The sequence below is a fragment of the Podarcis pityusensis genome (genome assembly GCF_964106645.2).
Source record: "Podarcis pityusensis genome assembly, chromosome: 3".
Taxonomy (NCBI): domain Eukaryota; kingdom Metazoa; phylum Chordata; class Lepidosauria; order Squamata; family Lacertidae; genus Podarcis; species Podarcis pityusensis.
Window position 1 is genome coordinate 95908038 of NC_138026.1, and position 27777 is coordinate 95935814.

Here is a 27777-nt window from a genome sequence, read left to right on the forward strand (position 1 = left end):
TCTGCGTAGGCTTGCCTAAAGAAACCTGTTTTTAGCAGGCAGTGAAAAGAGTACAGTGAAGGTCCTGCCTGATGTCAGTAGGCAAAGGAGTACCATTGTGTTGCCATGCTAAAAGATCTATTCCTCACAAATGTGGAACGATTATTTTATGGCAGTTCCTCAGACTGGGCATAGGTGATCCTTTAAATAAATTGGTCCAAAACTGTTCAGGGTGTGTGTTCCAAAACTGGCTGAGCTCCAGTTTTGCAAAGGACTAATAGAATCCTGTCAGAAGTGTGGTGGTGCCTGTAGGTCAGGGGTAGGCAACCTAAGGCTTGAGGGCTGGATGCGGCCCAATCGCCTTCTCAATCCAGCCCACGGATGGTCTGGGAATCAGTGTGCTTTTACATGAGTAGAATGTGTGCTTTTATTTAAAATGCATCTCCAGGTTATTTGTGGGGCCTGCCTGGTGTTTTTACATGAGTAGAATGTGTGCTTTTATTTAAAATGCATCTCTGGGTTATTTGTGGGGCATAGGAATTGATCCCCCCCCCAAAAAAATATAGTCCGGCCTACCACACGGTCTGACCCCTGCTATAGGTTGTTGAACTCAGCATTCATTCCCCGACAAGGTGACTTAGAAATGTAAATGTTTTGGAGTTCCTTGCAATGTGATCTACAAGTTCCTTTGACAACTGAAAACAATTAATACAAAAGCAACTTTGGAAAAGAAATAGAAATGAAGACTGAGTTATTATCACAGAAATACCAAATGTTTTGTAATTGTCCTGGCTGAATATTTGGTGAAGCGGAGATAAAATAATTTTTCACCATGTTCTGAACATTGCCATCAATATAAGGTGCCAGTGGTTTTGCAGCTCCCTTAAATTCTGTTTGGTGATGAATTGGTCCTGCAGATTTATTAAGGCTGAGTATCACTGATCCAGAACATACTGCAATTTGGAGCTAAGTCCTAAATATATCTGCATCTGGCTTGGAGAAATGTTTGATTCATTCCAATAGAACCATCCAGCTCCTATATATCAAGAGTTGAAAATTCTCATTTCGAAGTGCTTCTTGTTGACACTGTCACTTTTGAATACCAGACACACAATAATTGTGTGGAAGAAAAAGAAATCTTTAAAAACATACCTTTCACCTTTATTGCATAAAGTGACAGCTACAGTTGTCCCTACTGTATCTCTTCTCTAATTAGAGGTGGCACATGGGCTGCCTCATTACTTCTGTCTAATGAGCCAGCCTGTGTGCCACCTCTGTAATCAGATAAGAGATAGGTACAAAATGTTCCTATAAAGTTATTATAAATCATTTTAATCAAAAAAATTAAGTCACTGCCCTCCATAGTTTTGTCCGGAACCAAGATGGTTTCATTCAGAAGAGGTAATTGTGCAAGAGAGATCTCTGTGTGCTGAATTTAAGATCCCCTCATGCAGCACAGAGCTGTTTTCTGGTTGATGGGACTGGATTATTTATTTATAATGTATTTTCGCAGGTTCAGAGCAATTTGTTGGGAGGATGCAAGATTTTAGATTGTACCAAGTGGCGCTTACAAACAGGTGGGGAAATTTTCATTTTTACAAAACCCAAATGTGACATGATCAAAGGAGAGAAAGGCTTATAGCTACGATAAATTTGCTTCGAAGTTTAACCAGTCTTTTTTGGATATTTCTTTATATAATGGCTAGATTAGATTTGGAACTATAACTGCATGTACATGGATTCCAACAGGGTTTTTAATTAACTGCATGGGTGCAGGCTGATAAAATCGTAGGAATTTATGCTGAAAGATCAAAGGTTTGATCCAGCTCACTTTTGGCACAACATCCACTCACAGAGAGATCTCCCTAGACTCTAAGGTATATCAGAACCATGATTCCCTTTGGCAGTAACACACACAGACACCACACCAGGCTGCTACCAGGAATGTGGAACCTGTCCTTGCCTCCCATAACCATAATTAGTATCTCCTTTCTACTTGGGCAAGAAAAACTCAATAGCTTAGCACTGTGGGCATGAGCCTCCATCATCCTCCCAGTGGTGTCCAAACTTTTTTCAAAGAGGGCTAGACCTTCCATCCCGCATAAAGATCTGCTATAGTACCGGTGTGTGAATCATGGGGATGTGACAAAGGGTCTCTATTTTTCTCAATTGGGAATTCCTTTGTTTTCTAGCACTGCTCATGAGGTGGACTGGATTGAGTTCCAACAGAATGCATAAATGCAATGTAAACACATAGTGCCAGAAGAACACCAATTATAGCTGCAATAATAACCCTACCCATTTAAGAGTGGGCCCCACTGAATTCAGGCTTCTGAGCAGACATGGTTAGGATTCTAGCCTAAGTTCTTATAATTGTTGTTACTTTAACACTGTTATTAATAATGTGGAACCTGTAACACTGTGGCTTATGACCCTGGCTTGTAGCCAAAGCTTGTTTAAAGCAGTGGTTTTCAACCAGTGTGCTGTGGCACCCTGGAGTGCCTTGAAAGATGGTAATGGGTGCAGCCGGCAACACTGGCCTCTATCCCTCTTTCCTTCCCTCCCTCCTCTGATGCCCTCTTGCATCTCTGCTTCCCAAAGGCTTGCATAGCTGTTTGTTGCAGCAGCCCTGGCTACAAGCTCCCCAGCAGAATTGTGCCTCTGGGGCTGGCGTGGGGGGGGGGGCTTCTCAGGCTCCTGTGGGGCACTGTGAGGAGGCACCTCTCTTTGGGCAGGGGGACAGCTCAGAGACCAGGGGCGGAGGCAGCAGTTGCCTGGAGGACTCCCAAGGAGAAGGGAGGAGGAGAAGAGCCTGAGGGAACACTCCACAAGGGATGGTGTTCGAAAAAGGGTGAGAGGCTGCCAGCTCAGCAGGCAATGGGTGACAGAACTGGGCTCCTGAGCACCACAGGGGTGCCACAGAAAGAATGTAGCCGGTCAAGGGATCCGTGAACTCAAAAAGGTTGAAAACCTCTGGTTTAAAGTAATCAGAGTTCCAGAATATTGATGTAATAGGAAGCTCTAGTTAGTTTGAAAACAGACGCAGTTTCTGCCAGCCTCCATTCTCATGGCTGTGCCAGAGGAGGAGATAAGAGGCAGGAGGTGCAAGCCCAAGGTATGCTGTGGGTCATTCACATAGTGCTATATTAATTATTGTTATTATTATTATTTATTTATTAGTTAGTTGCTTGTAAAACAGACAGGTCTCTAAGCAACTTCCAACATATTTATGAGCATAAGCATAGGTCTATATAAAAATAGCTTTGTAGTTTCATGCCAACAGAGAATAAAGTCATGTAAAAGATAACAGCGTTCTTAAAATACATTCTTTTTAAAGAGAAAACCATGTAGTTAAATTGGCTTTATCAGCCATCTTTTAAGTCATGCTTATGTGTTAAGGCTAATTACAGATGGGTCTTTACAAATAGGGCTTACTGCTCTTTTTATTGTGTGCACAACTCTTTTTTATATCTGTTTTTTAATGCTAGAGACATTTTTGAAGTATGGTCTGGAAAATTTCCTCAACTTCACAGTCAGTCAGAATGTCGCTGTCCTGGAAGTCATCCCAGGGTACACCCTTTGGTGCAAAGGTACTGCATCCCTAATGGTGCTGATGATACGACTAATGACAGGGTGCTCAGACTAAACCCCGAAGCTCATCCTTTGAGCTACATCAATGATAATGATATTGGAACTTCGTGGATTTCATCTGTCTTTAGCACCACTGAACAACTCAACAGAGGGATAGCCATTACAATAGACTTAGAAAATGGACAGTACCAGGTAATTTTAAGATTTCTTTATGCAATATACTATTCACTTATAGATGAAAATGGGAATTGGTTTATTTGTTCTGCCTTTTTTTGTTAAAATTTAACACAAAATGCTAAAGAAAATTACATTCATTGCTCGCTTAGTTTGAGGAAATTTCAAATGAATTGGAGATAACGTTCTGTTACACTGGTGTGATAACTTGACTGTCAAAATGAAAAGAACCCAATTCTGATGAAGGCGGCTGGACTGAGAATTTCCCAAAAATTTAATGTGACATAGTACATGATATAGGGACGCGGGTGGCGCTGTGGGTTAAACTACAGAGCCTAGGACTTGCCAATCAGAAGGTCGGCGGTTCGAATCCCTGCGACGGGGTGAGCTCCCCTTGCTCAGTCCCTGCTCCTGCCAACCTAGCAGTTCGAAAGCACATCAAAGTGCAAGTAGATAAATAGGGAAGGTAAACGGGGTTTCCATGCGCTGCTCTGGTTCACCAGAAGCGGCTTAGTCATGCTACCCACAGGACCCAGAAGCTGTACACCGGCTCCCTCGGCCAAGAAAGCGAGATGAGCGTCGCAACCCCAGAGTCGGCCATGACTGGACCTAATGGCCAGGGGTCCTTTTTAGTACATGATATACTCAACTAGGGACGGGATAAGACTGTGTTTGACATTTAGAACTACACAGCTTGGATTCTTGCAATCAGAATCATTGTGCACACAGCTCATCCTGGGCCCTCTGCTGGCTTTTAAGCTCACCAGCCATTTTTTTCAGGTGGAGCCTTTGATGGGCTCCTTCCACCACTGTCTCCAAGCAAAGATAAAAGCTTTGTGCTTTCTCCCTTTCCCCTTAATTTAGCTTGTGAAATGGGAGTATAATCATGGTTTTGTGAACATTCTTTTAGATCATATACCAAAGCCCCTGAGGTTTTGTATCTACTTAAAGGGAATGCTCACAAAACCCAGTTATTTAAAAGGGAAAATGGGAATATTTCTCTATTTCTACACACAGCTTCAAATGGGATTTGGAGCTGGTTTTCAGAATCCTCATTACAGGAGTTCCTTTGCAGCTCTAGGTAGAGTTGAATGCCTCACACTATCTTTGGAAAGCTATTCCTATTCTGTGGTTTGTCTTCCCCAGGGAATGAAAACTCTTGTTGGTACAATTGCTTCTGCATTAGCTTACATTGCAAATGGCACCAGAAGCCCGCAAATCCACATATAGTCCATTTTTCCATTATTCTCAGTCTGAAGTCTATATAACCAATCATCAGCAGAGAGGAACAAATGGCAGTCTCTACAAGCAAGTTCCGATGGCATGCTTTCATAATCCAAGTTTACCATTTATTTATTTTAGAATTTCTAGTCTTTTTGCCTTACAGCACTCAGGGAAAACAAAACATTCCCTCGAAGGAGTGCATTATAAACATAATGGACATTACTGCTCCCTCCCCACACATGGAGCTATCTTCTTAGAGTGCATAAGAACCCAGCTGGAACAGGCCAAAGGCCCATCTAGTCCACTAGCCTGTTCTCACAGTGGCCAGCCAAAGGCTTCTGCGAAGCCGGAAAACTAGTCATGAACACAAGAGCACTTTTCCCCACCAGTGCTCCGAGACATGCCACCTCAGAAAATCAGTGTGATTGTGGCTTATAGCCATTGATAGCCTCATCTGATTATGCGGCACATTGAGCAGCCGCCTCAGTGCAGTAGCTCTGGTCTGCTCCCCTTTGAGGTGCTTCCCCCCACTCAGTCCATCACCACCTCTCTCTCTCTCTCTCTTTCTATTGGTCTTAATTTTTATAATGCACCTTCCTATGTTCCTAAAGTGTAGTGGTTAAGAGCGGTGGACTCGTAATCTGGTGAACTGGGTTTGCTTCCCTGCTCCTCCACATGCAGCTGCTGGGTGACCTTGGGCTAGTCACACTTCTCTGAAGTCTCTCAGCCCCACTCACCTCACAGAGTGTTTGTTGTGGGGGAGGAAGGGAAAGTAGAATGTTAGCTGCTTTGAGACTCCTTCGGGTAGTGATAAAGCGGGATATCAAATCCAAACTCTTCTTATAGTTGCTTTAATAGCTACCTTCAGCTGAATCAAGGACCAATATTTATAAAGGTATTCCAAATGACTTCACATTTTGCTGTTGATTTGTAGGTGTTTTACATTATCCTTCAGTTCTTCAGCCCACAACCTGAAGCAATACGAATACAAAGGAAAAAGCAACGTGACTCTGACTGGCAAGACTGGCAGTACTTTGCAAGGGATTGCAGTGTATTTGGAATGGAGAACAACGAGTCCCTAGAATATCCTGACTCTGTGAACTGCCTCCAACTTCCTAGGTATGAACAAATAGCACTGTGTGGAGTGCAAATGCACTTGTGGAGCCAATCCAGTGCTGCTGCCAGTATGTTTGCTGATCTCCCTGCTGCCTTGTCCCTCTTCCTGGTACACAGCAATGACTCAGTTGTCAGGAGGCCTGGATATTTCTGCGTCAGTGGAACTGCACTATTTCACCCTGGCACCGTTGGGCCGGCCCTCACTTAAATATAGCGCAACTACCTCACAGTACACCATGAATTTCTACAATTTACCCCAGATTATCTAGTGGGGGGAAACTTGATGATTTGGAGTCTCAGGCAGGATTTGATCAAACAAACAAAAATGGTTTTATTAAACAAAGGAAGTTTATGACACAAAGTGGGTAAAACAAAGTTCAGGTTATAATGTTATTTCAGGTAACCGTTCACCTAATAATATTTATACTAAATCTAACTAATGTTATGGACTTCAAGCACAGTTTCTTTTAAACTTCAGTTGCTTATGTTCAGTTACTTCACTTCAGGTAGATGTTACAGGTTTTTAGACTAAATGGTAAATGCTCAGCTTATTTCCAGATATTTCACTTCACTTCTTTCTCAGTTGTTGCACAGCTGTTGCAGCTTAATACTTTGGTTCTTAAACAAGGCAGTATTTCCTGTCAGCTACACACCCCTTTGACCCCTCTACTCTTGAGGTACTCCAAGTAACAGACCCAAGGGATCACCACACCCCTCTTAACTGGTTTGGGAGTTTTCTCTTTTTGTAGAAGAATCTATTCCCGCCTGACTGGAATGAGACCTAAGTAGACTGTATCTTTCCAGCTTCTACTTCTCCTGGCTAAGCCTCAGCCTCCCAGTTAATTCCTGGTCTATTACTCTCAAAGGACACCACACACTGTCTTTCACACTAAGCTTATAGACTCCTTTCTCTAGCTTTTGATATATTCCTCAGAGTAGATGTTTCTACCCAGAACCAACTCTATCTGCTCTCACTCCCTATCTCCCAACCTAAAACCTGTCTCTCCAAAACCTCTCCTTTTCAACTCCCTCTCCTGGAACCCTGGCCAATCAGAAGCTGCCATTTGTTAACCGTTTGCTGGCAGGAAAAAGAAAAAGATAACACTTTGTGACCCAACCTACCCAGCAAAACAAACTTTTCCGTCACAATTTCCTTCTAGAGATAATGAATGACTAAGCCTCACATTCCTATCTAGAATAGCAGCATATTAAAAGCTTGTACCCAACAGAGGGACGCAGGTGGTGCTCTGGTCTAAACCACAGAGCCTAGGGCTCGCCAATCAGAAGGTCAGTGGTTCAAATCCCCATGATGGGGTGAGCTCCCATTGCTCGGTCCCTGCTCCTGCCCACCTAGCAGTTCAAAAGCACGTCAAAGTGCAAGTAGATAAATAGGAACCGCTCCAACAGGAAGGTAAATGGTGTTTCCGTGAGCTGCTCTGGTTCGCCAGAAGTGGCTTAGTCATGCTGGACACATGACCCGGAAGCTGTACGCTGGCTCCCTCGGCCAGTAAAGCGAGATGAGCGCCGCAACCCCAGAGTCGGTCACGACTGGACCTAATGGTCAGAGGTCCCTTTACCTTTTTATACAAATTGTTAAAAAGACTAGATGGCCTTTGATGAATTCTAGGAGACAAGTGAAGGCTTTGTGGACTTAGGTATGTTCTGCAGCCTGAAGTAGTCTCATAGTAGGCAAGGCGAGTAACTGAGGGGTTGCAAACATTTCCTAGTTACTCTTCTTGAGCAGTTTTTGTGTAGACAGGTCTGAGACTGCTAAAACTGGAAGTTTTAGAGGTTGGCAAGCCTCACCAAAAAGGGGCAGAGGAGACGATATGTCTTAGACCTTCCTACACAAAAACTTGGCTTTTCATACAAGTGTTACACAGGTCTGATGCTGACTAGGTTCTGAATTATGCCAAGAGTTGGTGTAAACAGACAGTTATGAGACTTGTAAGACTTACTGCTACACATTTGCCCTTAGCCCAGACAGTCACTGTTATGTCTGTTTTGCACGATGCAAGCTCTTATTTGGGGTTGGGGGATTTTGCATTCAGCCATAACTGTCTAGCTGCAACCAAGTCTTGGCAAAATTCAGAACCTAGTCAGCATCAGACCTGTGTAGCACTTGTCTGAAAAGACATGAGGGAATGTTCCACCAGGTGCAGTCGCTGTTTGTTTTGATGGTGTTGTTATTTTTGTTTTGTTCTTGCTGTTTCAGTCTTGGCGGCTAGGCTTTTAAGGTGTCAGCATCTTTCTCTGGGCTTTCACGATTCAACATTCTAAGGGAGGAACAAGAGGTCATTGAGGGTACAATTCATTTTCAACAAAACATATATTTTGCATTCAGTTGAAGTCGGGTGGGGTGGGGAAAATAGCCAAATTAATTGGCTGAGCAATGAATAATGTTTTAAAAAATAATAATAAAAAAACGGGTTTGTTTTTTTTAAAAAAACCAACCACAATAACACTCCAACAGAAAAATTAGTGCATCTTAGAAAAGGAATTCAAGAGCCAATGTGTGAAATGCTGCCATAAATGTTTTATAATGGAACATTGTTTTCCCTTCAATTACAAGACATAAATGATAATAGGAAGTGATTGAAGTGAACGATGTTATGTAGGGACGATGTACAGTGAACCTAATATAAAAATACCCTCTAAAGACTTGTGTATATTCATTGTACCACAGGAAACATTACGTGGTAGTGAACAAGAAGCTACCCTGTTGTATTTTTAAAGAAGAAATTAACAGAATGTGTTACTTGCTTGTCTTAAAGATATAAATCAAACTTACTAACGCTCCATCTGCACTATATGTTTATAACAGTATTATACCACTTTAAGAAGTCGTGGCTTTCCCCAAGGAATCCTGGGAATCTATTAAACGGTACAAAATAATAAATCCTTTGCTTTTAAAGAATTAATCAAGTAAAGGATTTATTATTTTGTACCGCTTAATAGGTATATAAATTGATTTTCACTTGTTTCTAATTGTACTTTATGGATCTTGTATATCCTGTTATGCTTTGAGGTCATGCCTGATGAAAAGCAGTATACAATAACCAAATAATTACATAATTATACTAGCTGTTTTTATTTTTTTTATTTATTATTACATCAACAGCATTACTCCATATTCCCATGGAAATGTTACTTTCAGCGTTCTCACACCAGAACCAAATCGTCGGCCAGGATACAATGACTTCTACAATACCCCAGCACTTCAGGAGTTTGTCAAAGCTTCGGCAGTAAAGATTCATCTACTTGGCCAATATCATACTGCTGTACCTTCAGTTAACTTTAGACACAGATACTATGGAGTTGACGAAATTACTGTCAGTGGGAGGTAGGCTACTCACAGTTTGTATTGAAAATGAAGTATATTTGAGAGTAAACGACTCGCTGTGGATTTATACTCATTCAAATGAGGTGAAGATGTACTTCGTAGCATTGATTTCAGATCCGAAATGGGTTTGCCTTACATCAGATAAAAATCTAACTTAACAAAATAATCTTTAACCAATTTTTATCCATCAATAATGCTTTTACATTCTGGATTTGCTAACTCTTAGAAACAGGTATGTTTGATTGAAAGCCTGATTGAAGCTTTGCTCTAGTGGGGCTTCCATTTTTTATTATGGACTCCCATATATGGCAGTTGTAATGGTCTTAATAATGAACTAAACTCTTTGTCTTAGCTGGTTTTTCCCTTTAAAAATGAGGCTTCTGTCAGCGAAAGTGTTGCATTATCTATGACTGACAACTTTATTGTATATGTTAAGTCAGAAGTCTTGTTGAAGGCATAATTACACCCTGTAAATAAAATGCAAATTAAGTAATGACTGAGTCTCCAGTGAAAGATGTGCTTTTTTTTTACTTTGGAATTTATGTTTTAAAGAATATGTATTAAATCAGCTTTTCTTAGTGAGAAAAATGAATGTGTGGCTATAGTGTTTTGTTTTTAATTTAATGTTGCATCTCAACTGGTTTTGTGCATTCTTTGGACTTTTAGAGAAGGCAGGATGTATATATTTTTTAAATAGATAAATTAAATAAACACAGTTTTTCTTCTATATTACTGTAGCATGGCAGTCTGAAATGGTATATAGTCTAATAACTTTAAAAAATAATGTGTGTGTGTCTGTCTCTGTGTGTGGATTCCACTCCAAAGAACAATAAGAGCAACTCTGAAGTCACAATAAGTAACCCCTAAAGTGTACTTTTTTCGCCCCAAGGGCTGGAGGGATCTTAAATTCAATTAAAGTCCAATGGAATGAATTACCGGTAATAGAAACTAAATTAAGCTCCTTTAACTTCAGTGGGACTTAAGCATGATTCTCTGCACTAGGCCCATGTGTTTTAATAGAGAGAGTACAAGCCAGCAAAAAATAAATGCGAGTAGGAGCTGATTCACCTATGACTTCGGCATGTAGGCTTTTCCTTGTGTCAGGACCCTCATGTCCCTCTCCTGTCATGTAGAGCTGGTGAACCTGTGGACCTCACCTACCCCTACAAAAGTTTTTTGGGACCCTTGCATCTCCCAAAAGTTGTCATTAAAAATAAAAATAAAACTAAGGATGATGTTAGGCATTTTACTACTCCCCTTACCCCTCTTCAGGTGTCATAAGTAAGTTAAACATCTGGGAGGAAGGGCAACTGCAATGGAGCGGAGGCAGGGGCAGTGTTGTTCTTGCTACTTCTCCATAGATATTTCCTTTAACCCTCTTGTCCTGACTAAAGAGAGTTTTGTATGTTAATTATCTGGGGCTTTTTTTTAAATGATATTGTAAATTTTGTTCTGGTAGCCTGAAGAAGGAAAATGATATAAAATAAAATAAAAGATATGTACATATACTCCATGTCCTTTTAAGGAGTTGTGGTGTTCCAGATTGAAAGGTTAATGCTGAACGAACAGGTGTTAACTGTAATAAATAATTAGAGCCTTACATCTGCATAGTATACAATGAAAGCACATAATGCATGCTTGATCACTTAATAGTTGGTCTACATGTACTGTCAATTTACTCCCTTGTAAAGCAGCATTTACTTGACATTTATAAATGCTGAATGGAAAGAGACATGAAATGGTTACTACACTTAAAGGGCCCTTTTCTGAGATGGTTATCCTTAACAGAAGCAGGCAATTACTTTCATGATAGTGTACAAATAACAGGGAGATGCCCTCTCAAATGATACATCAATTCACTCTTCTAAATAGCTTGATTTTGTGTAAATTTCATACTGCTAAACTTTTGTTTTGTGATGACTGAATATCAAAAAAACGAATCTGATCTGTTGTACAGGTGTAATTGTTTTGGCCACGCTGATCGCTGCGACACGAGTATTAACCCATACAGATGTCTTTGCTCCAAGGAAAGCTATACAGAAGGCAACAACGTGAGTTCCTTTAAATTTCAAGTTCTCAAGTTCTCAAATCCGAATTTGAAGGCAATTAAGAGTACATCCTCCATAATGGTCTACTGATGTTTGGTTTTTAATTTTTTTAATGTGCTTTTAACTTGTTTTTAACTTGTTATGATTTTACTGTCTGGTGTTATGCTTTTTTATTGTTGTAAAAAAACAAACAAATAACTTTGCTTGCTAGAGGAGCAAATCTCGACCCTGCCAAACACAGAAAGAATGATGAGGGATTCATTGATGTTTTAATGGCATGATCTGGCTAGTGAGACTCCAGTTCTACACCATAAAGGTTCAGTGTTGGCGACTGCTCATAGCTATTTCAGCTTCCAGTGTGCTACCAGTATCTGTATTTCCCCTGAACTACACTACAAGCATTAGCTTGTAAGTCACTTTGGGCTGCTCTGGGCGAGATGAAGATAAAGTCTGTAGTTCAGTTACAGGTGATTCTGTGGTGAAATTGTCATAAATTTTCTGTTGACCTCCATGGATCCTACTTGCCAGTTATTATCTTTAATATTATAGGGACCTGTGAATGTTGTATGAATGTCCTCAATGCACTTGCCAGTAGTGACTGGTGGGACTGTGTGGGTTGCATTGGGTTGCATTGTTCTTCCATTTTCCACATGTAAGTTGCTGTCACTAACCAAAAGAAAAAGGTGCAACTAGCAGGAGTTTGGTATGGTGTGGATACACTATTGATACAGTGGCAGGAGCATCAGAATGACTTCACTGCAGCACCTGCACTGCACAGAGCCTACACTGCCTTGCCCCTCCCCCTCTCATTAAGTAGCTGTGATATACTGCATTTGGAAGATGGAAGAGCAGTGAAGTCCCACATGTGAAGCCCTGCTGGCCACTATTGGCACTTGCAGTAGTGCTTTGGCATGAGTTTTGTTATTTATGATTTACTACAAAATCCATGTACTGTGTGAGTAGACTTAATATGCACAAATGCATACAGGATCTGCATAATATTAAAAAAATAAGATGACAATGCAAAATTAAGCAGATGGACTTTGAAGGCCAGACAGGTTTTTCCTCAGATATTCGTATCTCTGGAAGCGGTGCAAAGATATGATTGTAGAAAGTATTAGGCATATAAGTGAAATATGTATGCAGATTAGAGTTGCCATATCTTGAAGAACATAAAAGAGAGCAGCCTGAGCCGCTGCCAGCCCAAGCCGGGGAAAGAGGAATATGTGTGTGCGGGGCCACTGGCATGCCTGTGCGCCTCTTTCCCTGGCTTGGTCTGGCAGTGGCCGCAGAGTGCAGATCAGCCCAAACCCAAGCTGCCCGAGCCAGAGCCCAACCCCCCATAACCCCAGACATTTCCTTTAAAATGTAAAAATCCGCCCAGATGGGCATGATGGCCTCCCGAAAGAGGACATGTCCAGGTTTTCCCAGACATATGGCAACCCTAATGCAGATATCTCATTCCGCCAGGAAATACCCAGTTATAGAATTGATTTCTCTTTCCACTCCCTTCCACTGCATTATACTTTTATACAAAAATGCATTCAACTCCATCCTGCAGTAACTTAATTCACCTCTGCTAGGTCCAGCTGCTGTTGCTCTCATTTCTTTTTCAATCCTAGAGAGAAGAATACAGTGGTACCTCAGGTTAAGTACTTAATTCGTTCTGGAGATCTGTTCTTAACCTGAAACTGTTCTTAACCTGAAGCACCACTTTAGCTAATGGGGCCTCCTGCTGCCATCACCGCGCAATTTCTGTTCTCATCCTGAAGCAAAGTTCTTAAATCGAGATACTATTTCTGGGTTAGCGGAATATGTAACCTGAAGCATATGTAACCCAAGGTACCTGAAATATACTCAGAGTCGCAAAGTGATTTCATGCTCTTTATTCAGCTCATAGTGGTGAGGAGGAATGAATAAATGTCCCCTCACAGTATCTGCTTTATATACATTATTTACACAATGGGCTGCACATGATTGGCTAATTCTGGAATTCTACTGTAAGCCAATCAGGTTGTGGATTCACTTCTATCTGGAGCAGGATTGGGTGGTTCCTGCCAACCAATCATACTGCTGCATTGTTCTAGGACCAATCAGACTGCTGCATTCTGAATCCTATTGTTCTAGGACCAATCAGACTGCTGCCTTTTGGATCCTATTGTTCTAGGACCAATCAGACTGCTACAGTTTGGATCCTATTCAACTCAGTACATAACACCCCTCCCCTCTAAGTTCCAGTCCTGCCCGGGAGGTCGCATTCATAGTCCTCAAGGTATGCCGGCGGCCTACGTGTGCGTTGTGGCCTGGGGTGTTCCCTGGTCCGGGCTCCGGGTTCTGGCTCGTGTTCCAAGGATGCTGGCTGTGATGCGGCTGTTTGGTCTGGCGCAACCGGCTCGCTCAGTCGTGGTTCTGGTTCCGGTGTCCTTTCGGCCTCACGGGTCCTCTCTGTATTTACTGATTCTGCCTCTCCTGCTGGCCCCTCCTGCTCTATGGGCCTCACTGCCCCGCTGTTCCCTTGGGACTCCTCTGACCTGTCCTCCTCCTGGTTTTCTCCCGGGAATCGTCGCCGTATCTGGTCGCAGTGGCGGCGCCAGCATTGCCCCCCATCCGTTAGCACCTCGTACGACACGGGGCCAGTGACCCTGGTGATTGTGGCGGGTACCCATGCTGGGCCTGCCCCAAAATTCTTTGCGTACACTGGGTCCTGGGCCTCGAAGGTCCGGGGGTTCCTGCCTTCCCCCACCACTACCTCATCCTGAGCTCTATCGGGGTGAAGGCGGTCCAATCTGATTGCAAGGCGCCGACCCATTAGTAGTTCAGCGGGGCTCCGGCCAGTCGTTGAGCTGGGGGTGCTGTGCTGTGCTAGAAGGAATGTGGCAAGGCGGTACTCCCAGTCCCCTTGCGTCATGCGGCGAAGGGTGTCCTTGGTGGTCCGCACCATGCGTTCTGCTTGGCCATTGGTGGCAGGGTGGAACGGCGCCGAACGGATGTGGCGGATGGCGTTCTGCGCTGTGAAGGTTTGGAATTCTCCTGACGTAAATGCAGTCCCGTTGTCTGAGACGAGAGTGTCAGGGAGCCCGTGGGTTGCAAACAGCCTGCGTAGTACCCGGATGGCTGCGGACGTGGAAGTGGACGGTACCAGTGCGACTTCCAGCCATTTGGTGTAGGAGTCCACCACTATGAAGAATGTTTTCCCCTGAAAGGGGCCAGCGAAATCCACATGCAGGCGTGACCATGGTGCTCGGGCGGACTCCCAGGACTGGACTGGGGCCCTTGGGGGATCTGGGCGGGATTCTTGGCAGGCCTGGCAGTGTTTGACCCAGGCCTCTATCTCTCCATCGATCCCCGGCCACCACACATAACTCCTGGCAAGGGCCTTCATTCTTACTACCCCTGGATGTGTCTCGTGTAGGGCTGTGAGGACCCTTTTGCAGAGGGGCTGGGGAACAACGACTCTGCTTCCCCATAACAGGCACCCCTTGTGGGCCGACAGTTCATGTTTGCGGGTTGTGTAGCCGGCAAATTCTGGCCCGGGGCTGCTGCTGGGCCATCCCCTCCACACCCAGTCCAGGACCCGGGAGATGACCCTATCTTTCTTGGAATGGTGTGCAACTTCTTGTGCCTGAATGGGGCGGTCGGGAAGCAGCTCCAGGCTCATAACCTCTTGTGCAGGTGCTGGGTCAGGGCCTGTTTCCGGTAGTGGTAGCCTGCTGAGGGCGTCCGCATGGCCCATCGCCTTCCCAGGTCGGTGAATCAGTGCATACTGGTAGCTGGCAAGGAAAATTGACCACCTGAGGACGCGAGGAGACAGCACTTGGGGGGTCTGCTTTTCGGGGGCAAACAAGCCAAGCAACGGCTTGTGGTCAGTCACCACGGTGAAGGGCCGCCCGTACAAGAAATCATGGAATTTTTTTACTCCCTTTACGATTGCCAGACCCTCCTTGTCGATTTGCGAGTAGTTCCGCTCGGTTGTGTTGAGTGTCTGGGAAAAGTACGCCACCGGTACCTCTCTTCCATCCGGGAGTTGGTGCCCCAGGACAGCTCCAATGCCATAGGGTGAGGCGTCGCATGCTAGCACCACCGGCAGCCTCTCGTCGAAGTGTGCCAAGACCGAGTTTGAGACAAGCAAGTCCTTGACTGCCTGGAATGCGGCCTCCTGGCGCTGGCCCCACACCCAAGGGGCCCGCTTGTCCAGGAGTCTGTGTAGGGGCTCCGCTACCGCCGCCTTGTGGGGAAGGAAGGAATGGTAAAAGTTCAATAGCCCCAAGAAGGCCTGAAGTTCAGTCTTGCTCTTGGGCGCTGGGGCATCACAAATGGCCCGTACCTTGTCCCCAGTCGGGTGGACCCCTTCTGCGTCCACCATAAATCCCAGAAAGTCCACCTGAGGCACTCCTAGTAGACATTTTTCCCGCTTCACCTTGAGACCCGCCGTCTGGAAACGGTGCAGAACAGTGCGGAGGCGGTCCTCAAACTCCTCTGGTGTGGGGCCGGCAATCAACACATCATCGAAGAAGGGGGTGACGCCAGGAATCCCTTTAAGGAGAGAGTCCATTATATTCTGGAATATGCCTGGTGCCACGCTGACACCGAATTGCAGCCGCTTTACCCTGAACGCTCCTCTGTGCGTCACAATCGTCTGTGCCTCTGCTGTGGCCTCATCTACTGGCAGCTGTTGATATGCTTGGGCCAAGTCCAGCTTGCCAAAAATTTTCGACCCAGCCAGGGTGGCAAGGACATGGCTGACCACTGGCACTGGGTATGCGTGGGCCGTGAGGGCCTTGTTTATGGTACATTTGTAGTCTGCGCAGATGCGGACCGAACCATTAGGCTTGACGGGTGTGACGATTGGGGTTTCCCAGGGAGCATTAGGCACCGGCTCCAGCACTCCTTGCTCTACGAGTCGGTCCAATTCCTCGTCTATACGGGGTTTCAAGGCGAACGGGACCCGGCGGGCCTTGAGCCTGACCGGTCGTACTGCGGGGTCAAGCTGTAGCGCAATGGGGGGGCCCGTATACTGTCCCAATTTCCCATCGAAAACCCCTGGAAATTCCTTGCATATGGCGTCCACGTCCACTTGTAAGCTAGTGTGGTTCACCCCGGTGACAGCTAGCCCCAGTGGTCCAAACCATGCCAATCCCAGTAAGCTAATGTAGGGGCCCTTGACCACAAGCAAGTCCAGTTGCCGCGTCCGCCCTCGGTATTGCACCCTGAAGGTCCCCACCCCCATTGTGGGGACCTTACGTTTCTGGAAGTCCCGGAGGGTGAATGGGGCCGGCCTGAGTTTGGGACCCCCAGTGGGACACAGTTTCCTTAAGGTCCTTGCCGAGATTATGGATAGAGTTGAACCCGTGTCAAGCTCCATGCGGCATGGGGCCCCCTCTATCTGTACCTCTACATAAATTTTCTCTACGTTGGGGTGGGGCAACTGGTATACCTGGAAGTCCGTGAGCTCCGTCGAGTTGCCTTGGTGCGTTGGGCCCCGGGACCTGGGGCTCTTGGATTGGTCATCTGATGCCTGGTGTCGGGTGGGCCGAGCCCGACACACCCGGGCGATGTGTCCCGATTTTCTGCACTGCCTGCACTCTGCGTTGCGGAAACGGCAGGTCCTCCTCTCGTGACTCTCCCCGCAGCTTGCGCAGTTCCCTCCTTCTCGTCGAGGCAGCTGTGGTCTGTGCGCTGCTTGAGTGCGCTGCTGTACTCGGTGCACCTCCTCCCTGTCGGATCCTGAGTCGTCGGTGAGGTCTTCATGGTGGACCCTCGGTTGGGATGGCAGGCTCGGCCGTGCCTCTTGGGTCGACCTCTCGGCAGCTTCTGTTGCCAGGGCCTCCTCCAGAGCGACCTGGAACGTTAGGTCCTTCTTAGCGTAGAGGCGTCGTTGCAGCTTCTCATCCTTCAGGCCACCGACGAGGCGGTCACGAAGCATGTTCTCCAGCTCTGAGAAGTTGCAGAACCGGGCGGCTTGGCGGAGAGAGGTCACAAACCCAGTTATGGTTTCCCCAGGGGCTTGCCGCTTTGCGTAGAAGGCATTTCGACGAGCCACCACTGAGGGCTGTGGCGAAAAGTGCCCCTTCAGCTGTTCCATTATTGTTTTGTATGGAACAGTAGCGACGTCTTCAGGCGCAAGGAGAGCCCGGGCGATTTCAAACGTCTCCTCTCCGCAGACGCTGAAGAATATCGCCCTCTTCTTGGCGTCTTCTTCGTCGGTGACCCCTTTGGCTTCTAGGAGGAAGGTGAAACGGGAGGCGTACGCTTCCCAGTCTCCAGATGCTGGGTTGAATGGCGAGAAGCTGCTGTTGGCTGCCATTCTGAGTTCCTTGTGCCCCGGAGCCGAAGCCTGGATACACGGTGCGAGGCAGCGGTGCGGCAGTTGGCGGTGCTGCGGTGCTGTGTGTGGCAGTCAGCTCAGCGGGATCCCACCTTCGTCGCCAGTGAAATATACTCAGAGTCGCAAAGTGATTTCATGCTCTTTATTCAGCTCATAGTGGTGAGGAGGAATGAATAAATGTCCCCTCACAGTATCTGCTTTATATACATTATTTACACAATGGGCTGCACATGATTGGCTAATTCTGGAATTCTACTGTAAGCCAATCAGGTTGTGGATTCACTTCTATCTGGAGCAGGATTGGGTGGTTCCTGCCAACCAATCATACTGCTGCATTGTTCTAGGACCAATCAGACTGCTGCATTCTGAATCCTATTGTTCTAGGACCAATCAGACTGCTGCCTTTTGGATCCTATTGTTCTAGGACCAATCAGACTGCTACAGTTTGGATCCTATTCAACTCAGTACATAACAGTACCACTGTATTGCGGCATGCTCACCACATATTTAAGACCATCTTCCCCCTGCTCAAAGGATTCTGAGAACTGTGGTTTAACCTTCACAGAGCTACAGTTCTCAGGATCCTTCACGTACTACTGTTGCCAGTATTCTTGGGGTGTGTGTGCAGTGTATATGCAGCCTGTATGCAGTAGGATACAGAAAGCTGCCTTATACCAGATTAGACCATTTCCCCTCTAGTCCAGTACTGCCTTTCCTGACAGACAGTGGCTGACCAGAGTCTTATGTAGAGATCTCTCACACCACCTGCTGCCTGATTTTTTTCAGTGGTGCTACCAGGGATTGAACCTGAGATCTCCTGCATGCAAATTGAGCTCTATGATTGAGCTACAGTCCTCCTTGTTCTGCCAGCTGTATTGAAGGACAAGGCAGTTTGTTTTCACCGTGAAGAATGCATTTCCAAAGTGTTCCAAGAAACAGAAAATTATAAAATCACAATCTCTGATAGAATACTCAGAGCAACATGCGATAGAGGGATAAAAAATATTATCAGTTATCTACAGCTTAAAACATAAGGACGACAATAAAATCACTAGAGCATAGAAACAGCAACAAGGTTAAACCCAGATTTCCATCGGCAAAAAGCTTGGGCAAATAATGTTCTAAATTGCCAGTGGAAGCTGTATGGGGAAGTTGCAAAATGTTTTCAGATTTGTGTATGTATTTAAAATAAAGTAGACTTTTACAGAATACTGCACTTTGCCTACCTATATATTTCATATTCCAAATATCCTAAATAAAAAAATAGACACGAGTTGTGCAATTTGTAGTAAACAGTCCTATAGGAAACCAGTTTTGTAGTAACCTTACTTTAGCTCATGAGTTGGCTGAAGGTTTTCCAATTCAATGTTGTTTTTTGCCTTGCCGAAAAAGCCCTGTGCTCACAGCGGCATGAGACTCTCTGCAGCTACCTACTGGAATGGAAGCGATGCCACATAATGTTGCATTGTGTGGGATGTGAAGTGCCATAGCTCAGTGGTGAATCAAAATCCCAGTCTCAGTCCCTGCCATCTCCTGGTAGAGCTGAGTCAGGTTCCTTGCTTGAAACCCTGCTGACCTCCTGCCAGGCAATGTGGACAAAACTAAGCTAGATGGACCACTGGTTTAACTCAATATAAGGCAGCACCCTGTGTTATCATATTCCTATTTTTCTATATTCTCATTTGATGCCTTGGGAGTGACAACATCACATTGTATCACACCCGGGCAAATTTGTTGGGATCAATCATGCAGAAACTAGAGGGTACCCCACCAAAATTCCACCTTGCCCAAATCTTGCAGGATAAGGATACCCATACGACCCTGAAAGTGGCTAGGTTTCTGGTCGCTGTCCTTACCCAAAAGCGTTGCCAAGGAGCACTACAAGCTAATTAAGGCGCAGTATGTCATTCCATCTCATAGTATTTTATTGTTACAGTGGTGTTTTAGCGGCTGTTTTTTCCCACGTGCACAAGCTGTTATTTATGTCTTGTTTTTATCTGTATGGGCCTATGGCCGTAATAAATATTATTATTATTATATTATTATTACATTGTATCACACCATTCTCGATGTATTCCTGGTAGCACGTAGAGAAACTCACAGGATGTGGGGCTTTCATTTTAAGTTATAAAAGCAAGCAACACCCCCCCAACAAAAAAAAAAAAAACAAAACAAAACAACACACCCCACAATTGTTCACCTCATCAGTTAACCAAGGTAAGCATCCACCCTAAATTTCTCCCTCACACAGAAGCATCAGAAAACCAGTGCCTCTTGCATGGGAGGAATTTTCAGGACATGCGGGGAAAGGGGGAGCGGTTTGGCCCTGCCTTAATGAGTTCACTATTGCAGTGCATTTGGCATTGTCTGCCTTGCCAAATTGTCAGAGAAAACAGTAGGGTATCAGAAGGGATGGATTTGCTCAGTTGAGTGGAATACATGCCACTTTCTGGTATTTAGCGTGGAGGAACGGGGAAAGCAACAGTGGAAAGTGCAGAAAATAATCATAACACCATTCATTTTTTTTTTTTTTTTACCCCCTTCCCTTGTTGGATTCACTTTCTACTTTGGAAGAAACTTTTTACCTGCAGGTGTAATAGATTGGTTTCATAGCCAGAAACCATCTTACTCAAAAACACATTGCAATGCTTTTTATATTGTTTAATTGAAATAAAATATGAAGGGGTTTTAGTACAAACTTGTTGTTTTCTACTGGAGACAGAAGCAAAGTCCTGTTGCTGCTCTTCTTCTTCTTTTTTCTTTTCTATAAAGAGCTGGATATATTCCAAAAAGGGGGGAAAAAATGCCTCAATTTCATTGAGTCCTGCTAGCCATTAAAATAATGCTCAATAAACACTGGCTTTTGTGGATTACATTGCAGTCAATTTGGCAAGCGATGGCAAAGTTAAACCTTGATAATGTTCCAGTTCTTGACATTGGAAGGTATGAAAAGGAATATTTTTACTGACTTTGCCAAACATTAGAGAAGCAAAGGGTTGAGGGCACAGATGTAGTGTCCCAGCAGAACCTTGTTCATACTCTCTCTGCCACAGGAACCTTTGAAGCTGCTTTCAGTCAGAGCACTTCAACGAAGCCCGTGGCAAACACAGAAATGTTGTTTGATTTCTTTCTTTCTGTTTTTCCCCTTTGCGTTTTCTTCCTCTTACCCCTCCCCCCTTTTTGTTTTGTTTTATAGGATTTTCTAATGTAAACGATCAAAAGAAAAAGCATATGGAGAATGAAATAACAAAAAAGAGAATATATTGTGTTTATATTATTAATAGCATAACACCATCAAACTGCTTGCCTGTTTGCAAGAAAAGCAAACCACAAACAAGTAAGCAGGCACCTGCCCCAAGGACCTTACAGTGTAAAGTAAGCTAGCGAGGAGAGATCATGATTGATTCTGTAATGGCAGAACCACGTGGACAAGTATACCAGATACTATGTGTCAGGACCTTCTGTATTACCCACTCCTGTATATAAAACTTATGTAGTAGATCTGTATTGTTCATGATTTTAAGCTGTCACTAGATGTCCAGGTTGCCTAAGTGGTCAGTAGTGGGTAAGCTAAGCTCCAGCTGGTTCACTTGCTACAGCCATTCCCAGACCAGCACAGCCTGGCATCAGTAACCCATGCTCTGATAAACCCATAGTTTAACTACTGCAATGTGTTCTACATGGGGCTACCCTTGGAGAGAGAAAAGAAACTGTAGCTGGTGCAGAATGCAGCTGCCCATATATTAAGCAGGAAAGTACACTGGGGTCATGGGCCACCATCCGTAAGATACTGCACCAGGCCCAAGTCAAGGCATTGCTCCTCATGTACAAAGCCTCCATTTCATCCTCCTCCTTACTTTATAGTGAAAACTCTTTTGTAGCATGGAAACATCCCCTTTTAAGCTTGATAAACAACATAGCCATCTCTCATTTTTAGACTTTATCACACATTGCGGCTTGCTTTTTAGCAACCTGAACAAATATGAAGCTCACACTGTTCCAGTGGATTTGTAAGAGGGCATTTAACAGCATAATTAGACCAAAGTTTCTGAAAAAGGAGTGAAAAGCCTGCAGGTGTACAGGCAGAAAGGTTGGGGGGGGGATATCGCAAGATGTTGGCTTCAGCATGTTTTGTATTTGTGGTCAAAAGACTGATTAAAAGCATTTGCTAAAAATCAGCTTGATTCACCAACTTATTTTAAAAGTTGAGCCTCTGCAGTCGAAATGATGGACTACCACAAAAATGAAGTAAGTCTTTTAAAAATACAAGCTGACACTGTCCTTTTAATTAGAATGAGTATTGTGAAATGGTACTTTGTGGGGATTAATTATAAATATTTGATAGGATCTGGAATTCGCCAAGCACTCTGGCAGGACCTGTGATACCATGTGAAAACAAACTAAATGAATGGTGCAAATGCCCTATCAGAATTTTTGGTGGGTCAATGTTTGTGTTGTTTCAGTAGGTTTCCCGCTTTTAATTAGTTTGCACACTCTATGACTCTTAATTATACTTATCAAGGCTGCAATCCTATGTCCATTTATCTGGTAGTAAGCCCTATTGAAATTTAATGCAACTTATTTCTGACTAGACATGTACTTTATAGGATTGCACTGAAGTATCCTTCTTTAATAGTCAAGTATGGTAAATTGTATATTTTCATGTATACCGTACTGTCAGTTTCTTCTAACAAAGAATTAAAACAAAATGTATTTCACTCAACTTCAAATATTGGGTGATATTTTAGTCAGTTTTCTTACTGCAATTTTGGTGGTGTTTGGTGCTAGCTAGCTTAACATTTTGCAATCTTACACTACTTCTACATTGTTGCCCCTGAACAGCATTCAAACATCTAAGAGAGGTTCCTTCCAAAGTTTGAAAAACTGACAGATTTGTCTCAGTGATTAAATACAATCAAAATGCTTAGGGTACATTGTTTAAATAAACCCTTTAGAGTCCCTGCATCTTTGTTCTTTTGTCATCTTTCCACTGCTGCAGGGATAAATAATAATAGATCAGGCTACGTTTTCTGGAGAATAACATACAACCAAATATCCTGCTGGCATCCGTCTGTCTCAAGAGATAGTGGAGTTTGCCTCTGGGGGTGAAGTGACCTCTCTGGGGTGCAAGGCTGGGCAGTATGTATGGAGATCCTGGACTGCCCAGATGACAAGACTCTTCTTGGCCTCACTGTGTGATTCAAAGGAAAGCAGAGCAATACGTTTGGCACAAGCTTGGCTGCAGGAGTTGCTGGAAGGAGGTTTACCAGTGATCATCCAACCATATTAGGGACTCCACTCTGGATTTGTATAGGGTTTACTCCTTGGCATTTTCTTCTCCTGAAGATGTCCCACAAGGCAGCAGGTACAGATTGTTCCTTGGGACTTACTCCTTAGCCTTTTCTTCTACCGAAGATATCCCACAAGGCAGTGGAGGTTTAGAGAGAGAGTTTTCCTTCTCTTAGATGGGCTGCCTTCCCAGATTGATGAGCCCCATCTGCCTCTCACTTCCCTCTACAGCACATGCAGAAACTGCCTTCTTGACCATTGGACCCACTATTGGTCTTGTCCACTCAGTCCTCTGGAGCCTGTCTTTGCATACAGGGTAAGTCCCCAACTCACTGAGGGTTTAAGACCCATCTGCTACCCTCACCTGGTTTAGCTGGCCAGTTGAAGCCATTCCCAGGTTGTGGCTGCTGTCACATGCCTACAGCTTCTAAAAACCACAGGTTAGAGCTGAGTGCAGGGTAGGAACGAAAGGTAGACCAACTACCCTAGAAGGAGCACAACGTGTCCCCCACCAGAGGTGATACCCCTTCCCTAACACCCCATACACCCCACCAAATATCTAGCATGGCAAGGTTTCCATGTTTAACCCAGTTTAATAGGTCTGCTCTGAGAGTTAAACTTAGTTGAAGACCATCTACTTCTTACAGAATATTTCCTATTGTTGAATTTGCTGTTTTATTACAATTTGATGATATGTTCTAATGTTTATTATTGACAACATTGAACATTTCCTAGTAGCATAAACTGCCTTGGTGAAGATACAGCATTGAAAGGTAGATTAGATAACTTATTGGAGAACTGGGCTAGTAGCAGCCATGATAATGAGATGGAGCCTCCAGACTCAGCCATTCTCTGACTGTCACTAGCAGTTGTTGGGGGCAAGTGGTAAGGAAGTGCTGTTACCATCATTCCCTTGATTCTTCTTCTGGCATGTTGCCTATGTTGTGGAATGCCTTACCAAGTGAGGTGTGTTAGGCCCCATCCCTGCTTTTTTTATAAGTGACTTGTAAAAAAAGGTTACTTCAGGTGTTCTATGACTGTTGTTGTTTTGCTGGTTTACCTATGGTGACTTAGAGAGAGAGGTTTGTATCCAAAGTTAGTCATGCTTGGAGTAGATCAGTTGGAAGACAGAATCACTAACATGCATCTTTTCATTTTAGTGCGTCTAATCTGAGTACAACTTAGTTGGAGACAACTAAGCATCTTAATTTTTTTATTGTTTTTTATTTGTAGCTTGTAAGCCACCTTAAAAAAAAATAGGTGGGGCATTTCATTTATAAACACCCCCCCCCCAAAAAAAACCAACAACCCAATGTCTGGCCAGCTGAACCACTGGTCTGATCCAGTAGTGTCATTATGTTCTGTTTACTGCTCAAGGAAACAGCTGTCACACCCATCATTTTTAAATGAAGAAATTTACTATTTGACATTAATAAAATAAAAAGAAAAGAAAAGCACTATATATAGTTTTTATGCCCTAAAGAGTGATGGAAATGAATTATTCAACATTTATTATGCACAATTTTTGTTTTTTTTATTTCATTTAGAACACATACTTCCATATTGCCTAATTGGGTGATATGAATAACCTTAGTAGCTTTATGATTTTCTTCCAACCGGCATTCCGAAAGAATCGATGCCATAGAGAGGAATATAAGGAGACTGATCACATCATAATAAAAAAAATCCTTCCAGTAGTACCTTTAAGACCAACTAAGTTAGTTCTTGGTATGAGCTTTCGTGTGCAAGCACACTTCTTCAGATACCTGAAGAAGTGTGCTTGCACACGAAAGCTCATACCAAGAACTAACTTAGTTGGTCTTAAAGGTGCTACTGGAAGGATTTTTTTTATTTTGATTATGGCAGACCAACACGGCTACCTATCTGTAACTGATCACATCATGATATCCTTGAACTTCTCATAAGGATCTTATACCCTGATCTAGTAAAGCGGCCCTTTTCATTAAAAGCATCAAATGGAGTAGAAAAGGGTAATATATACCCTACTGCCATTAGTATTATAGAATGATTTTATTGTATTATAGGAGGATAGCTGTAGGATCCTCCATCATTTTCTTTGGGTATGAGAAGAAATCTCTCTGTTTCTCTCTGCCCCCCATCTAATGTGGTACAGCGGTACCTTGGTTGTCAAATGGCTTGGCTCCTGAACAAATTGGCCTCCGAATGCCGCAAACCCGGAAATGAATGTTGTGGTTTGTGAACATTTTTTGGAAGCTGAATGCCTGACGCGGCTTCCGCGGCTTCCGATTGTGTGCAGGAAGCTCCTGCAGCCAATCGGAAGCCACACCTTGGTTTTTGAACGGTTCCAGGAGTCGAACAGACTCCTGGGATGGATTAAGTTCAACAACGAAGGTACCACTGTACATATTTTCTTTATTACATAGCATAATAAGATCAGTTTTATGAAATTGCTTCAAGTGACACAATTTCTGTTTCAGCAAGTGGCTATATGTGCTCCCCGCCATTTCACTGTGGAGAGGCTGGGGATTTTTATTTTTAAAAAACCATTTTTGCCAGCATTGATGGGACCATTATTACAGTCTCTATGATGGCACCTCTAACATTTTACAGATGAAGACTATGCAATGAGGTCATCCACCCCACCCCACCCCCTCTGCATTTCAAGTCATATTTACATGTTGCTCCAGACACCAGAGATGTTTTCATCTGATGTGCACAATCTCTTTGGTTTCCCTACACCTGCAACATGCCAAGCTGTGCATGCGCTAATGTACACACCAGCAAATTCAATGTGAATGTGGGTTACGTTTTCAAATCGGGTGGAAGCTGGTTTGAATTGAAACACATCACAAAGCAGTATTTCTCAAGTGTACACAGTGTGAAACACCAGCAGTGAGAGCAAGAGTGAATGGTAATTGTGTACACAGCCAAAAATGAGGACACACTTATATCATCTATATTTGCAAAGCAAGGGACACTGCATCTTTCAGTGAAGTTACCACTATTGCTGGAGATTCTTGCCAGAATTTGAAAGCAAACTGGAAGCAGCAGCAAGTGTATGTGACCCAGATGCAAACATTTATATAAGAAAACCTTGCCATGTCTTCCAAGCCAGTCAGCTGCAGCAGCTGCTGCTGATCCATATACCCTTTGATTCCCTTGGTCATTTTCCTTCCCTTTCAGTGGTTTTGCATCCTCTACAGTAGTGGTGCTTCCTGTGCTGCCGCCGAAGTGCATTTCTTCCAGTCACAGCATGCAGTAAAAGTCCCATTTTTCCTCTGCTGTTACCTACTCAGTCCCACTGACCTTTAGGTATTGGGATGGGTGGCTGGGTGGAAAGAATAAGATGCTGCAGAACTTCTAAAAGAACCAGGGAAGACCTGTTGCTGTGATTCACAAGTGGAGAGTGTTGTGCACAGGTTCTACTTATGGACTACTTGTGGGAACAGGATGCTGGACTATATGGGTTTCTGGCTCTTATGACTGAATGCTCAGACCTCCACCCTATGGAACATATTGCATAACAACTTGCACTTTTTTCACATGCACCAATATGCTAATACAGTACTTTTATAAATAAAAAAAAATAAGTTTGATGGGAAAAGTGGCAATATGCTTCATTTTAATATTACACACACACACACACACACACACACACAATACCACCTTTCAGTGCTTGCTTTATCTCTTTTCTATAGTCTTGGGACAGATGATGTAGGTTTAAGAGAGAGAGAGAGATGAGATATACACTTGGTAGAGAGAATGATAGGTTAGACACTTTCATAAGCTTGTTTCTTCAAATTCATTTTCACCTATGATATAGAACTGCTGAAAACTAGCTTTAAAAAACAGTAATAGCAAAATCCATCTAACATCTTCAAAGACTAACTTAACACCAGTTTAATATTTATGCAGCAAACTGTGAGAATATTTCACCCTAACTTGATTTCCCCCCCTTTAAATTTATAGCGTACCTTGGGACAGGTTACTATGGATTTTAAAATGAAATTCCACTTAATTTTGCCTTCATTCACAACAACCTTAACCAGAACATCAGAAGAAGCATATATATTCTGCATGAATGAAAATGAAATATCCTCAAATTGATTCCCCTGACTAGTTTTGACACACAGCAACGGGGTGGGTGGGAAAGCTATCTGGATGAAGCTGGAAATTTTACAAGCTGGAAAATTCTGAATAACTTTCTCAAGATGCCTGTGGTAGTGATGGGTTTGTCCATGAACTCATCCTTGGCAAACAGATTTAATTTCACAGGCCATAGATCTTAGATTTCTAAAATAATTTGTGGAAAGTATTTGTTGAAATAGCAAGGTGCTGTCTCGAATATCCTAAGACAGATGCCTAGACAACCTGGTAATACACAGAATTGTGAAGGAGCCATTGTATTATCAAAAAAACTTGGTTGTTATCCCACAGGAATACAATTTATTTTGCTGAGCTGATGAAAATCCATATGAGATTTTAGTTTCAAATAGCCAATTAAAATTGAAGTTGTCAGAGTTATCTCAAAAAGAGCAAGCTGGAATAGTGACAGCAAATTAAACAGGCTCCTATTTAGGTTAGTAAGAAGTACGGTGACCAAGAGGATTTGGTAGCTTTCTGTGTTGCTGAACTGACTCCGGTTCAGTGGCTCAATGTAGAGATCCCTCTAGCTTATTTAAAATGGGTTCCTGATGAAGAAGAAA

The 27777-nt window shown here is 43.6% G+C and overlaps 1 protein-coding gene across 5 annotated transcripts in view; it reads left to right on the forward strand.

Moving 5' to 3' along the window:
- Positions 1-27777, forward strand: part of USH2A (usherin) — a 440966-nt gene that overhangs the window by 40575 nt on the left and 372614 nt on the right. For all 5 annotated transcript variants that reach the window (XM_081000469.1, XM_081000470.1, XM_081000471.1 and 2 more), the window contains exons 5-9: positions 1493-1556; positions 3468-3762; positions 5903-6087; positions 9206-9427; positions 11385-11478. In XM_081000469.1, the coding sequence (XP_080856595.1) occupies positions 1493-1556; positions 3468-3762; positions 5903-6087; positions 9206-9427; positions 11385-11478 (860 nt within the window). The remainder of the gene's footprint in view (positions 1-1492; positions 1557-3467; positions 3763-5902; positions 6088-9205; positions 9428-11384; positions 11479-27777) is intronic.